Source organism: Hyaena hyaena, unplaced genomic scaffold (genome assembly GCF_003009895.1).
Source record: "Hyaena hyaena isolate Hyena2069 unplaced genomic scaffold, ASM300989v1 scaffold_314, whole genome shotgun sequence".
NCBI classification, from domain to species: domain Eukaryota; kingdom Metazoa; phylum Chordata; class Mammalia; order Carnivora; family Hyaenidae; genus Hyaena; species Hyaena hyaena.
In genome coordinates, this window is record NW_024080947.1 from 116480 (window position 1) to 133276 (window position 16797).

General features: G+C 34.6%; 1 protein-coding gene across 1 annotated transcript in view; it reads right to left on the minus strand.

Moving 5' to 3' along the window:
• CCDC7 (coiled-coil domain containing 7) overlaps positions 1 to 16797 on the minus strand; it is a 118212-nt gene that overhangs the window by 86472 nt on the left and 14943 nt on the right. Inside the window, exons 5-9 of the mRNA XM_039248651.1 lie at positions 14083 to 14103; positions 13739 to 13771; positions 5477 to 5640; positions 3597 to 3658; positions 2466 to 2522 (exon numbers count right to left, since the gene is read on the minus strand). Coding sequence (XP_039104582.1) covers positions 2466 to 2522; positions 3597 to 3658; positions 5477 to 5640; positions 13739 to 13771; positions 14083 to 14103 — 337 coding nt within the window. The remainder of the gene's footprint in view (positions 1 to 2465; positions 2523 to 3596; positions 3659 to 5476; positions 5641 to 13738; positions 13772 to 14082; positions 14104 to 16797) is intronic.

Sequence of the window (16797 nt, forward strand, 5' to 3'; positions counted from 1 at the left end):
AGATGTCCTTCAGTAGATGAATGGATTAAACAAACTATGGTATACCCATTCAATGAACTATTATTCATTAATAAAAAGAAATGAGCTATAAAACCAGAAAAATCATCAAGGAGAAAATTTAAATGCATATTGCTAAGTAAAAGAAAGACTGTATGAGTCCAAATATATAACATTTTTGAGATATCAAAAAGATTAATGATTTCCATGGACTCAAGGGGATTGAAGGAGAAATGCATAGGTACAACATGTGATTCAAGGCAGTGAACTTGCCTGTATGATACTATAATGATGGGTACATGGTATTATACATTTGTCAAAACCTATAGAACTCTATATCACAAAGACTGAGCCCTATGTAAACTGTGGACTTTACTTAATAATATTCTGTTAATATTGTATTGTACTGGTTCATCAATTTTAACAAATGTAGCACACTAATGAAAAATGTTAACAAAACTTTGTGCAGGGAGTAGGCAGCAGAGAATGGGTATATAGGAGCTCTGTACTTTCTGCTCAAGTTTTCCATAAACCTAAAACTGCTATGAAAAAATAAATACATGAATTATGAAATGAAACAATATCAAACTAAATAGTAGTATAAACCTGGAGTGAAATACAAAGGTAATTTTGCCTTGTTGATTAGGCTATGATATCAAATTTAGAGACTGGGAATAGAATAAAGTTTGTCCAGAGAAGATGAAAAGGGTACAAAAGCAGAAAAAGAGAGCATATACAAGTAAAACTGAACAATACTGAGAGAGTAGATCTATACTAAGGGAGCCCAGGGACTGAGGCAGCTGCCATGGAAAAAGACAGTTCATACATACACAGAACACGTATGTATGTTGAAGATGTATGTATGCATGATGAGTGGGGGGTGGAGGTGGAGTGGGCAAAATGGGTGAAGGAGATCAAAAGGTACAAAAGGTATTTTTATTCAGCTATAAAATAAATAAGTTGTGGGATGTAATGTACAGAATGGTGTCTCTGGTTAATAATACTGTATTGCATATTTGAAAGTTACTAAGAGAGTAGACCTTAAAAGTTCTCATCACAGAACAAAAATTCTTGTAGAGTAATTTAACCAGACTTATTGTGATAATCATCTTGCAAATTATACAAATATCATACACTTGAAATTAATGTAATGCTATATGTAAATTATACCTCAATTAAATGAATGAAGAAAGAGACAGACAGACAAAAAGAAAGAGAACATTTTTAAGTCATCAGTAACATTTCCACTATTGTATTTAATTATTTTGTTTTTTTGGTTAGAGGATGTGTTCCAATAAGCCTACATGTGGGCATAGAAACTTCTGTTTTTGTTCATGAAGGAGCATCATGGACTAGAATTACGTCACCTTAAACGAATTAAAATCTTGGGGGAAAAATGTGAAACAGCAATATTCAGACATTGGAAAACAAGCAGAATAAAAACAAAGGAACAGAGTCTTTTGATAACCCCATCTTACTTCATGAAGTTTCCAGGCCACAACATAAGGAAGGTAGACCCAGAGTCTATTGCTCTGCTGGAGTTCAAAGACAACATTTAGAGTTTTGGAAGCCCAAAGAAGCTAGAATTCACAGGGCACATATTAGAGAGAAGACAGCTGCACAAATTGAGAGAGAGAGAGAGACAGAGACAGAGACAGAGACCTATAGATGTATAGAGAGTTTCTCTTGATGTAGAAACTTTCACTGCCTGCTCCAAAGCTCTACACTTAGAGCTTTTCTACCCAAATAGTCAGTCAGGACTTTTGGATCAAAGGTCTCTGAACAGAACTTGAGAGCACTGTAGAATCAAGCTGTAGAATTAATCATTGTTAAATTAAAGCTCTTGGTTTAAATATGGCAACATTAGGGTTTAAACCTGACTTGGAAAGAGAACAGGATTCTCATCAACCTTTTCTAAGCAAATTTTATTTTCTAACTTATAATATAAATTGTATTCTATAGCATATGTTACATGATGGTTTCAAAATTCTTTTCAGTACCTTGACATAAGCAAGGTAGTTTCTCCTTTCTGTTGACAAGTAGCTAGAAGTTTAACAGAGTAGTTCTAGCAGCTCTTTCTATTCATGAACTGACAGGTACTCAGCTGTTGTCAAAGAAATACTGCATATGAGATGATCTATAATTCATAGAAACAAAATCTACAAATGAGCTTTTAGTTTAACACTGTTCCATCTCAAATGCCTGGCATCCCTGAAACATTTCAGCAGCATACTCTAATCACAACTAAAATTCCTCCATCCTCAAATATGAGTCTATTTTTTTGTAGCATGTAGCCTTAATTAGGAATTTTAATACTTGCTTGATAGCCAGCTCAACTGTATGGCTCAAAACTCCAGGGAATCTATGTTATTACCTTAATAATAACTTTAAATTATAGAAAACTATAGATATTAATACACTCAACAGAAGTTATTAACACAATAATGTTTAAATGAGTGGAAACTTACGTGGATCAGTTGCAGAAACATCTATAAGTTCTTCACTTGGGTGGGTTTTTATGAATTCTGAAATAATAGTAAATTTGTCATATGTTTCAAATATCAATTATATATATAGTGAGTTTAAAGAAAACTCTAAGAAAAACAATAGAGCTCCCAACACTGGAGAGCCTTCCAATCAGGCACCAAATGGTGATACCTGAATGAAGGTATATAACAACTGAGTGATATAAACTCATCATTTTCCCAACAACACTTGTTTTTCCTCTTATATTATCTTAATGAATGTTGCCATGACTTAATCTCCCTTTCTTTCATATCTAATCACCAAGTTTTGCTACTTTTACCAGGAAATATTCTCAAATCTTCCCCCATTCTTGTTTATTTATGCTCTAATATAAGAACTTATCACACATCTAAAACACAGTAATAACTTCCCTTTCCTATTCCTAGTCCCCAAATAACCTTCTACGATGTGGCCAGAAAAATATGTCTACAATCAAATCCACCAATGTCACTTCCTTACAAAAAGTCTTCAGTGATTCCCTATTATATACAGAAGAAAAAAAAAAGGTTCCCTAGCAGAGCATCCAATCCCTCTGACGAAGCTCTCTTACCTTACCCCTACTTATAGCTTCACATTCTAATACCATTCCACTTGCAATTCCCTATTCATGCTCTTTGCTCATACTAGATCCTCTTCATAAAACACCAGATATCTCCCTTCTTCACTTGGCTAGATCCTATTCTGTAAAGGATTCTATATCCTTTACAGTTGCATAAAATCTTCCCAACTCCCTCAGGTTGAACAAATTAGCTTTCTGTGGATTCACTGAAAATTACACATAACCTTTATCATGCATTATCATGTATTATACTATATTAAAATGATACATAAAGTGCTTGTGTCCTTACTATGTTGTGTATTTTATGGTGGTAACAACCGAGGTTTATTTGTTTTGTACAACTCCCAGAATCTGAAGCATAAGAATTTTTATTGAAAATATCAAACTCACTATTGAATATCTTTTAAATTTACTATCGTATAATTTTATGGATATAAATTTTAAACTGTAAGTCTCAAATGTTAATGCAATATAGAAAACTTATAACTGCTAAACATGTATAAAATATTATCACCTTCAATTATCTGTTGTGCAGTTTCATAACTTTGTAATATTCCTGGTAATTTTTCACTATCCCTGTTTAAATTTCAATAAATACAACATATATTTATTATCAAAGATTAAGAATTTAAATTATATTTAATAAATAGGATATATGCTCTAGATATGCAGTTTGTAAAATAAAATTTAACATATTCTTTAACTTTTATTCACAGACACTAAGGTAAATTAATAAGTAGCAAGCAAATGAATATAAAAGTCACATTATGTAATTCTACAAATTCTATATATTCCATGAATATAATTGGCATATCAACAACAAATTTAACAACAAAAATACCAAAAGTAAAGTTGAGTAAAAATAGGAGGTTGTTTTTAATTGCGAAATTGTTAAGAGCACAAGTTCTAGAGACAAACTGCTTGGCTCAAAAATTGTCTTACCCACTTGCTAATTATAGGACCTTGGGTAAGTTACTTAATGCCTCTAATCTTCAGTTTCTTCATCTACTAAAATTGGAGTATTAGAGTACATGTTTCAGAAAGTAGTGCTCTTCAGATCACAGTTTCCATGCTCTATGTCCACAGGCTATTTGCCCTGTCTTCTTGCCAAGAGCAATCCCAGTGCCCTCTGATTTCACTCATATGTACAGTTTAAGAAACAAAACAGGGGCCCCTGGGTGACTCAGTCAGTGAAGTGTCTGACTTTTGATTTCAACTCAGTTCATGATCTCCCAGTTCATGAAATTGAGCCCCACATCAGGCTCCACACTGAGAGTGTGGCGCCTGCTTAGGATTCTCTCTCCCTCTCTCTCTGCCCCTCACCCACTTACACTCTCTCTCAAAATAAACTTTAAAAAAAAGAAACAAAATAAAATGGAAAAAGAAAAAAAAGTGAGAAAGACGAATTAAAAAGACTTAATTATAGAGAACAAACTGTTATGAGAGGGGAAGTGGGAGGAGGGATAGGTAAAATAGATGATGGGAATTAAGAAGTACATCTGTTATGATAAGCACCATTATGGAACTACTGAATCACTATTGTATGCCTGAAACTAATATAATGCTGTATATTAACTATACTGGAATTAAAATAAAAAAATAAAATAACAAAATAACAAAAGTTGAATATGTCAGAGGTCTAATGTACAGCATGCTATTTACAGTTAACAATATTGATGTACACTTCATATTTGCTAAGGAAGTATATCTGAAGTGTTTTCACCACACCCAAAAGAAGTAACTATGTGAGGTAGAAAAAAAGTCATAAAAGGTATTCTGTGATGATAATTTAGTCATCTATTTAATTCAAGACAGATAAGCCTCAAGTATCAAAAGTCAGTGTCAACAGATAATAGGAGTATCATTGTAATCATTCATTTGAATCTTTCTCTCATCTGTCAAAAAAGAGCTTTCCACAACTAGAAAGAAGGGAATTATTCTTTGGAACATATCCCTGTCCCTATGAAATTGTTAATGATGCTTTTCATAAACAATTTTATCTTAGTTTCCTATTTACTATAGAAACTACATAATCAAATAGAGAATATTTTAAAAGCCAGACATTTAAGCCACCCATGACAAACAGAACTTTCTAGCAACAGCCATATGTGGCTACTAAGCATTTGAAATGTGGGTAGTGTGACTACAGAATTGGTTTTTTAATTAAATTGAACTGAATTTTAATTTTAGTAGCCACATGTGACTAGTGACTACTGACTGGTCAGTGCCACTTCAAACTGTTAAAAATTTCAACTAGGAGCAAGCTGACTAGACTATTTGATATGATTTAAAAACTACATACAGCATAATATCTGAACCATTATCTTACATATGTTACTACTTTATACCCACTCTTATCGTTTTGAATTCTATTGACTCTTATATTTGACTTACTTTGGTTTAGACAAGGTTTTCAAAGAGGATGCAGACTTTTGTTTAAGACGATTTTTCAGTTGTTCTAGTTTTTGCACCTGCTTTACTACATTTGCAATGCTTAAACTGACTGTTTTGTCTGCTGCTGGATATTCTGCTTCTAAAAATGTTTGATCTTTACTTATCTAAAACAAAAAAATTAGCCAGTTACTTAGGAAATACCCATTTTGCTCCTATATCTCAAAGAAATTGCATATTTTATCATAGTTAAATAATTTTTATATTTTTATCTATACCTATAATCAAATACTAATATTTTATAAATATAATGGAGTAATTATCTAGCAACAGAATTATGGCTAATTCTATGATCCCGAAGAGAGGACATAATTTGATATATAAGATACATTGTCAAATCATAAATGAAATCTAAAGCCAATCGTAAATGGAGTTTAAAAAGTGATGTAGCAATCAACCACAGTTATCAATTTATTCCTTCTCATCTAAAAATCCATTCTTTCTATGAAAAATTATATTCCAACAAATTGGACAACCTGGAAGATGGAAAAATTGCTAGACACTCACACATTGCCAAAACTCAAACAGGAAGAAATAGAAATTTTGAACAGACCCATAACCAGAGAAGAAATTTAAACAGCTATCAAAAATCTCCTAACAAGTAAGTTCTGAGCCAGATGGCTTCCCAGGGAAATTCTACCAGACATTTAAAGCAGAGTTAATACCTATCCTTCTCAAGCTGTTCCAAAACATAGAAATGGAAGGAAAACTTCCAGACTCATTCTATGAAGCCAGCCTTAACTTGATTCCCAAACCAGACAGAGACCCTCTAAAAGGAGAATTATAGACCAATATCCTTGATGAACATGGATGCAAAAATTTTCATCACGATACTAGCAAATTGAATTCAACAGTATATTAAAAGAATTATTCACCACAATCAAATGCAATTCATTCCTGTGCTGCAGGGATGATTCAATATTTGCAAATCAATCAATGTGATACATCACATTAATAGAAGAAAGGATAAAAATCATATGATCCTGTCAATAGAGGCAGAAAAAGCTATCGAGAAGATACAGCATGCTTTGTTTATAAATTTTTAAATGTTTATTTATTTTTGAGAGACAGAGCACACGTGGGGGAGCGTCAGAGACAGAGAGGAGACCCAGAATCTGAAACAGGCTCCTGACTTTGAGTTGTAAGCACAGAGTCTGTCGCAGGGCTCGAACTGGGGAATGGTGAGATCATGACCTGAGCCAAAGTTGGATGCTTAACCGACTGAGCCACCCATGTGCCTCTGGCATCCTTTCTTTATAAAGACCCTCAAGAAAGTTGGGACAGAAGCAACATAACTTAACATCAAAAAGCCATATGTGAAAAGCCCACAGCTAATATCATCCTCAATGGGGAAAAACTGAGAGCTTTCCCTCTGAGATCAGAAACACGATAGGGATGTCCAATCTCACCACTGTTGTTTAACATTCTGTTGAAAGTCCTACCATCAGCAATCAGACAACAAAATGAAATAAAAGGCATCCAAATTGACAAAGAAGAAGTCAATCTTTCCCTTTTTGCAGATGACACGATACTCTACATGGAAAACCCAAAAGACTCCACCAAAAAGCTGTTAGGACTGACACACGAATTCAGCAAAGCTGCAGGATATAAAGCCAACATATAGAAAGTCTGTTGCGTTTCTATACGCCAATAATGAAGCAGCAGAAAAGAGCTATCAAGACATAGATCTTGTCTTGATCTATTTACAACTGCACCATTTACAACTGCACCAAAACCCATAAAATATCTAGCAGTAAACCTAACCAAAAAGATAAAAGATCTGTACACTGAAAACTATAGAAAGCTTATGAAAGAAATTAAAGACACAAAGAAATGGAAAAACATTCCACGCTCACAGAAAGGTCAAATACTGTTAAAATGTTGATACTACCCAAAGCAAAAGACACATTCAATGTCATCCCCATCAAAATAACACCACCAGTCTTCACAGAGCTAGAACAAACAATCCTAAAATTTGTATAGAACCAGAAAAGACTCCAAATAGCCAAAGTAACCTTGAAAAAGAAAACCAAAGCTAGAGACATCATAATCCCAGACTTTAATCTGTATTACAAAGCTCTAATCATCAAGACAGTATGGTACTGGCACAAAAACAGACATACACACCAATGCGACAGAATAAGGAACCCAGAAATGGACCCACAAATATATGGCCAATTAATCTTCAACAAAACAAGAAAGACTATCCAATGGAAAAAGACAGTCTCTTTAGCAAATGGTGATAGAAAAACTGGAGAGCAACATGCAGAAGAATGAAACTGGATCACTTTTTTATGCCATACACAAAAATAAATTCAAAATGGATGAAAGACCTAAACGTGAGATAGGAAACCATCAAAATCTTAGAGAAGAAAACAGGCAACAACCTCTCTGACCTCAGCCAAAGCAACTTCTTACTCAACACGTCTCTGAAGGCAAGGGAAATAAAAGCAAAAATGAACTATTGAGACCTCATCAATAAAAAGCTTCTGCATACCAAAGGAAACAATCAACAAAACTAAAAGGCAACTAACAGAATGGGAGAAGATATTTGCAAATGACACATCAGATAAAGGGTTGGTATCCAAAATCTATAAAGAACTTGCCAAACTCAACATCCAAAAACAAGTAATCCAGTGAAGAAATAGGCAGAAGACATGATTAGACACATTTCCAAAGACTTCCAGATGGCTAATAGACACATGAAAAGATCCTCAACATCACTAATCATCAGTGAAATACAAATCAAGACCACACCATTTAGAGTGGCTAAAATTATCAACTCAGAAAACAACTGATGTTGGCAAGAATGTGGAGAAACAGCAACTATCTTGCAATGCTGGGGGGAATTCAAACTTGCGCAGCTATTCTAAAAAAACAGTGTGGAGGTTACTCAAAAAATTAAAAATAGAACTACCCTGTGACCCAGCAATTGCACTACTAGGAATTTATACAAAGGGTACAGGAGTGCTGATTCATAGGGGCACATGTACCCCAACCTTTATCACAGTGCTATCAACAACAGCCAAATTATGGAAAGAGCCCAAATGCCCATCAATTGATGAATGGATAAAGAAGATGTGGTATACATATACAATGGACTACTACTCAGTGATGAAAAAGAATGAAATTTTGCCACTTGCAACAACATGGATGGAACTGGAAGGTATTATGCTAAGTGAAATAAGTCAGTCAGAGAAATGACAGATATCATGTTGTCATTCATATGTGGAATCTGAGAAACTTAGCAGAAGACCATGGGGCCAGGGAAGGAAAAAAAAAAGTTACAGAGAGGGAGGCAAACCATAAGAGACTCTTAATAGAACAAACAGGGTTGACGGGGGTGGGGATTGGGGGGATTGGGTGGTAGGAAAAATGGGTGATGGGCACTGAGGAGGGCCCTTGTGGGGATGAGTACTGGGTGTTGTATGTAAGTGATGAATCATGGGAATCTACTCCTGAAGCCAGGAGTACACTGTATACAGTGTATGTTAGCTAACTTGACAATAAATTATATATAAAAAAAAAAAGAATGACCAAATCAGATAAGAACACATTATATAAATAAATTTGAATAAGTAAATAAAAAATAAAGAATTTATAAAATTTAAATAAATAAATAAACAAAAAAACATTAAAAAAGAGGATTCTTACATATCTTCACAAGCTTGAGTGTCCATTTTGCTGTCTCCACTGAAAGGCTGGTAAAACAATGGCTTCATAATAATATAGTAAAATATAATAAAAAATAAAATAAAATAAAAATATATTCTTGGGGTACCTGGGTGTTTCAGTCAGTTAAATAACTGGCTCTTGATTTCAGCTCAGGTCCTGATCTTGCAGTTTGTGGGTTTGAGCCCGACATTGGGCTCTGTGCTTATGGTGTGGAGCCTGCTTGGGATTCTCTATCTCCCTCTCTGTCTGCCCATCCCCTGCTCACTCATTTTCTCTCTCTCTCTCTCTCTCTCTCTCTCTCCCTCTCAAAATAAACAAACCTTTAAAAATTAAAAATCTATTATTTATTGCCATGCTTACAATAGTGGAACATTTCTCTCTGACAGATACCATGTCAACCTTTATCAGTGGAGGGTTCTAGACACTACAGAAAGAAGCAGCTTTCTTCCTAGCTCTGTCATCTCTTGCTGCTTAATCCTAGGGCACTGCATAGTATACCTAATACAGCTCACGTCCAGAAAGTTTCAATAGCACCACCCCATAGGTGTCTTCCTCACAAGGTCCCTGGAATGTCTCATTCCCTCAGGCAGCTTCTCCCAGAACTTCTTACAAAATCTATCAATGCAGAACCTTCCTTCAGGAAGCTTTCCGGCATACCATCCCTATAGACAGCAAGAGGTACAGCACCTCCCCAGAAGATAGTTTTTCCCAGACCAGAGAGGATGGCTTCCAGATGTATCATCCTTATGGCCAGCTTCCCAGTAAGTCCCATTTCTACCAGCATGACACTCCAGAAAACTCAGTGATGACAGCTGATACTTCTTCACAAGGTCTGAACCTTAGCCCTGGGTTAGGGAGAGGGTAAGGATGGGAGTATTAAAACTTGTTCCTTCTTTAAGTGCTTTGCTTCCATCCTATCAATAGAAGCTGTTCCTTATATCTTTTATCCATATATTCTTTAGAGTTGACTCTAACTCTTTGGTAGGGATTCTCCTATATTAATAATTCTTTATGTTGAACTTTTCCTGTTCAGATTACAGTGTCATTTTTATCTTTTGATTAGACCCTAACTGATACATTGCATTTTCTATTAGGAATTCAGATTAAACATGAGTCCTTTCTGAGAGAAGAGATGATGTCACAGAACTAAAGGAATATGGAATAAACAATGAGATTATCAGTTACAAGATTTCATCAAAGAGACCTACTTGGCACAGCTTCCAGCAGAACAACTCTGAAGCACATAGCCTATGTGCTTATCCTACATTTCTCTAGTGCAGATTACCACACATTCTGTATCACAACGTGTATCTTCAACATCAAAATGACCACAGACATTAACCTCACCAGCATGCACTAACAATAAAATGTGTCGGCAATAAAACCAAGATTGTTCCAAGATTTTCAAATGTTAGTTTACATAACCCTCTAAGAAATCCTATTAAAAAGCATATTTCTAACCTATACACATACAAAAAGAACTTTAATTCAGTAAGTCTGACTTGAAGTTCTGAAATGGACATTTGTAACAGGTATCTTGGGTGATATTTAAACATGATCTGTCAAACATATTTAAGAAACCATTCATCAAAAGGCATAAGATAATACAAACACTTTGGCAATGTATCTGATACACACCAAATTAAGCAATCATTCAAAATAATTAATTATGGATTTTAAAACTGAAAAATTCAGAATTCTAGATCAGAAGTCTAGTTCTATACTAAAGATTCCTCCTTGTGAACATGAATGCATAAACCAGGATTTCAGAAATACTGGAAATGATGGTAACTGGCACTAAAGTGTAAATAGTATAGACAGAGAAAGAGAGACATATATGACAGCTATTTAGGACATAAAATCAAAAGGACTCAGGAATGTATTGAAGATTAGGAAATCAAGTTGTCAAGGTTAATCACCACACTTCCGGTTTATCCAACTGGATAGATACTACTATTCGCTGAGACAAGGGACACTGGAAGAAGTATAAGTTTAAGGGTAAAAAAGTTATTGGTTTTGACCCATTGGGTCTGAGGTAAAATAGTCTAGTAGGTAATTATATACCCATCTGGAGTTCAGAGGATGGTTTTGAGGAAGAGGTGTATATTTCTAAATTACCAGTATAAAGGTAATACTTAAATTGAAAACCTGGTTGTGGTTGCCTAGGGAGTAAGTTTAGAGTAAAGAAAAAAAGACATAGAATGAAATCTCAAGGCACTCAAGTGTTTATTGGTTATAAAATAAAGGTGGCTCTAAAAAGTAAACAGCTAAAGAGGTAAAACAGTATCCAGGAAAGCATAATTCACAAAAGTCAAAGAAATAGTGTTTTGAAGATAATGAAATGATCGACAATGTCAACTATAGCTTAGGTAAAGAAAATTCCTATTGAATTTAACAATATAAAAAATTGCATAGAATCATACAAAATGTTTTCTTTGTTATAGAGAGAATATCTAGTTAGGGTAGGCTAAGAAATGCCTTGGAAATAAGAAAAGAGTATATATAATAAATTGATGCCAAAAATAAATAAGAGCTCTGAAGCTGTAAAGTATGCCCCTCAGCTAAACTGTTGTTTTTATAGAAAATCCATAAACAACTCCAATTGTTTTTGATAGTCCTAGTTGGCTCTTTCAAGGAGAGAATTCCCAGATTAACCCCTTCACTAGGTGCCAATTTATTAGTTAATAATTTTTTAATAAAAGACTCAATTAGTTTTATTGTTCCTCAAATATCTTCAAGGCTTTTTCTCTCCTCTCTTGATCTTTGATTTTGCCTTTAGTCCCCAACAATAGTCTAATTTTTTAATGTTTATTCATTTTTGATACAGAGACAGAGACAGAGAGAGAGAAAGAGTGTGAGCAGGGAAGGGGCAAAGAGAAAGAGAGAGAGGGAGACACAGAACCTGAAGCAGGCTCCAGGCCCTGAGCTGTCAGCACAGAGCCTGATGTGGGGCTTGAACCCAAAATCCGTGAGATCGTGACCTGAGCCAAAGTCAGATGCTTACCTGACTGAGCCATCCAACAGTAGTCTAATAACTATTTCCCTTATGAGTAAATTTGCATACAAAATTGTTTTTAAAAATTGCTTATGAAGGGCAAAAGAGAAAAGGGCCAGTAATTGGAGGGAATATAGCATCAAATTGGGGAGACATGAGTATATTTAAAACCTGAAAGGAAGAACACAATTGGTTAGGAAAAGTTTAATATACAATAGAGAATGATTAATCAAATTTCGTAAGATCCAAAACAAGTAAAAGAATGAGTCTTATGTAGGAAGAGGAACAAGATCCGTTTAATAAGAGGAAAGAAAGGAGGAGGAATGGCCATGGATGCAAATAAATTGCTTGGTAGCAGGAATGAAGAAATTCTAACTGGTGGCTTGAATAACAAACATTTCAAGTGACTAGCTGAAAGTGTAACTGAAAATGGGACTGAGGGAGTGTAGGTCTGAAATGACGGATGGCTGAAAAGAGTTGAAATTCAATATGCAATAGAATTCCCAGGCAATATTTGGAATAATTACATATGAATAATTGTATCACTTTCTTCATCAGTGTTTCACAACTAAGCTAAAGGCCCAGAGTAAATATTTGCATTTATTCAAGTTTAAATTTTGTTACACAAGTGCAATGAAAAGAGAAAGAGGTAAACAACATTAGAAAGTTAAGAAATTCACTGTGATTAAGTACCTACTGTCCAAACTAAAAAGAAAAATAAGTATAAAAGACTGCAGAAAGGTAAAGAAATGAATGAACCAGTGGTCATGATGAAGTCAAAGAATGGCCAGAATAGTATTTAAAGTAATAATTAAGAAGTCAGAAATTTTTAGTTCAAGAATGAGTTGCCTGGGTGTGCTTGAGTGGCTCAGTTGGTTAAGCATCCAACTTTAGTTCAAGTCATGATCTCATGGTTCGTGGATTCAAGCCCCACATCTGGCTCTGCACTGACAGTGTGGAGCCTGTTTGGGATTCTCTGTCTTCCTCTCTTTCTCTCTCTGCCTTTCCCTGACTTGTATTCCCGCTCTCTCTCTTTCAAAATAAATAAATAAACTTAAAAAAAAACAGCATAAAGTTTTTCCCAAAATAGAATTAAAAGTACTTAAGGTTACAGACCAATAGTTTTGAAAATGGTCACAAAACATCTGAAAATCTAAAGTACAAAAAAAAAAAACCCATGAAAATAACATTAAGTTTAAGTGAAACCAATATAAAATTATATAAGTAAGCATATTATCATACCATACATGTTTTTTAAATATAGGAGAAAAGTTTAATCTGATACAAATTTTCTCTTGTCAATTACTCTTTTACACTTATTTTGAAGAGAAAAGATGTATCAAACTCAGAGAATCTCAGATACATGCAGGAATGTAGTGTATAATCACCCAGAAACATTTTATTCTAATAATTTGTTCCTTCTCTACCTAAATCAAAAGATTGTAGTTATTCCAAAAATTGTAAGTAATTTCAAATTGATTTTCAAATTAGGCAAAATATTAATTTAATTCACAATTAAGAAATGTTATACTTACCTCTTCCATCTGATTGACCTGTAGTTGAAACCACTGTAAAAAAACAAAAAGAAATACTTATTGACAAGTTACTCAAACATATGGGTGTGTGTGTGTGTGTGTGTGTGTGTGTGTGTGTGTTATCTTCATCTATCAAATATTAGCCATGAACCAAACATCATTTGTCCTAGGGTTCAGAATGGACTAATGCAACATATAACTGGAATATAACATTTTAAAATACATATAGTTGGCAAGTTTAGGAGTTCTTTTTACTTTGTCAAAACTTAGAAACCTATTCTTCATTAGTATATATTTCTGTATTATAATTTTAGTAGGCTTAAACTGGAATATATTGAACATACCTTAAAAAGAGATTCCAAAATCTAGAAAATAAAAATGTAATTAGAACATTTATATATAAAATTAATCACCATGTTATAATATGATAAAATTTTTAATTATCTAAAACTAAACCTATAATCCAAAATAATAACATTTTTACAATTCCAGATACAGCTTTTAGTACATCATGCATAGACAACTCAGTTCTAGAAAACTTTCCACCATTATATATATATATATACACACACACACACATATATATGGATATACATGTATACATATGGATAGCCCAGAATAATGTACATAATTTCATATATTACTTAATATAAACAAGGAATAAAATTAAGATTCCTCTTGGAAGAGACTTTTTTTCATATAGAGTGTAATAATGAAAAGCGTTATCAAAGGGAGGCATCATCATCCCAGACTGCAGCCTCTACTACAAAGCTGTCATCATCAAGACAGTATGGTATTGGCACAAAAACAGACACATAGACCAATGGAATAGAATTGAGAACTCAGAATTGGACCCAAAAGTATACAGCCAACTAATCTTTGACAAAGCAGGAAAGAGTATCCAATGGAAAAAAGACAGCCTCTTTAACAGATGGTGCTGGGACAACTGGACAACAACATGCAGAAGAATGAAACTAGATCATTTTCTCACACCATACACAAAAATAAACTCAAAATGGATAAAGGACCTGAACATGAGACAGGAAACCATCAAAACCCTAGAAGAGAAAGCAGGAAACAACCTCCTTGACTTCAACTGCAGCAATTTCTTACTTGACACATCCCCAAAGGCAAAGGAGTCAAGAGCAAAAATGAACTATTGGGACCTTAGACCTTAGACCCTGACACATCCCCCAAAGCAAAAGAATCAAGAGCAAAAACAAACTATTGGGACCTCATCAAGATTAAAAGCTTCTGCACAGCAAAGGAAACAATCCATAATATAACTAATAGGCACCCAACGGAATGGGAAAAGATAGTTGCAAATGACATATCAGACAAATGACATATCAGATAAAGGGTTAATATCCAAAATCTATAAGGAACTCACCAAACTCCACACCCGAAAAACAAACAATCCAGTGATGAAATGGCAGAAGATATGAACAGACACTTCTCCAAATTGGACATCCAGATGGCCAACAGACACATGAAACGATGCTCAGCATCCCTCCTCCTCAGGGAAATACACATCAAAACCACACTGAGATACCACCTCACGCCAGTCAGAGTGGGTAAAATGAGCAAATCAGAGAACTCTAGATGCTGGCGAGGATGTGGAGAAACGGGCACCCACCTACACTGTTGGTGGGAATGTAAACAGGTACAGCCCCTCTGGAAAACAGTATGGAGGTTCCTCAGGAAACTAACAATAGAACTCCCCTATGACCCAGCAATAGCACTGCTAGGAATTTACCCAAGGGACATAGAAATGCTGGGGCATAGGAGCACATGTACCCCAATGTTCATAGCAGCACTCTCAACAATAGCCAAAACATGGAAAGAGCCTAAGTATCCATCAACGGATAAATGAATCAAGAAGATGTGGTTTATCTATACGATGTAATACTACATGCAATGAGAAAGAATTAAGTCTGGCCATGTGTAGCAACATGGATGGACCTTGAGGGTGTTATGCTGAGCAAAATAAGTCAGGCAGAGAAGGACAGATATCATATGTTTGCACATAGAGGAGGATTAGGAGGAACTCAACGGAAGACCGTGGGGGAGAAGAAGGGGGAAATAGTGGGGGAGAGGGAGGGAGGCAAACCATGAGAGACTCTTGAATGCTGAGAACAAACTGAGGACTGATGGGGGTGGGGGGGAGGGGGGGATGGGCATAAAGGAGGGCACTTGTGGGGATGAGCACTGAGTGTTATGTGGAAACTAACTTGACAATAAACTATTTGTAAAAAAAAAAAAAGAAAAGAAAAGAAAAAAGAAAGAATGTGCCTTACTGGCATAAAAATAAATACATGTATACATATACCTAAAACTGATACAGTTTTATTACATCACAGTTCAATCTCCATTTTTAAACTAAAATTAAAAAATAACCTGAAACAAATGTAACATTGTATGTCAACTACACTTCAATAAAAAATAAAATTAAAAAGTTTAAATATAGTTAAAAAGACCAAAAGAACAAAACTGAGAGCCCAGAAATAAACATTTGCATATATGGCAAAATAATTTTTGACAAGAGTACCAAGACAACACAATAAAGAACAATCTCTTCAACAAATACTGCTGGGAAAACTGGGTATCCACATGTAAAAAATTAAAACTTGACCCTACACACCACTTACACCATGTAAAAATTAACTCAGGATGAATCCATGACCTACATGTAAGATCTAAATCTATTAGATTCCAAGAAGAAAACAGAATAAAAACTTCAGGACATTGGATTTGGCAATGATTTCTTGGATATGACATCAAAAGTATAGGCTTAACAAAAGCAAAAATAAACAAGTAGGACTATATCAAACTAAAAAGTTACTGCACAGTCAAGGAAACAGCAACATGAAAAGGGCAATCTATGGAAGGGAATAAAATATTTGCAAAACATATATCTGATAAGGAATTAACACCCAAAATATATAAGGAACTGATATAACTCAAAGGTGGGGGTAGGGAGGGGAAACGACCCAATTTAAAAATTGGCAAAAGACCTGAATAGACATTTTTTTTTCCACAAAGACATACAAATTGGCAAG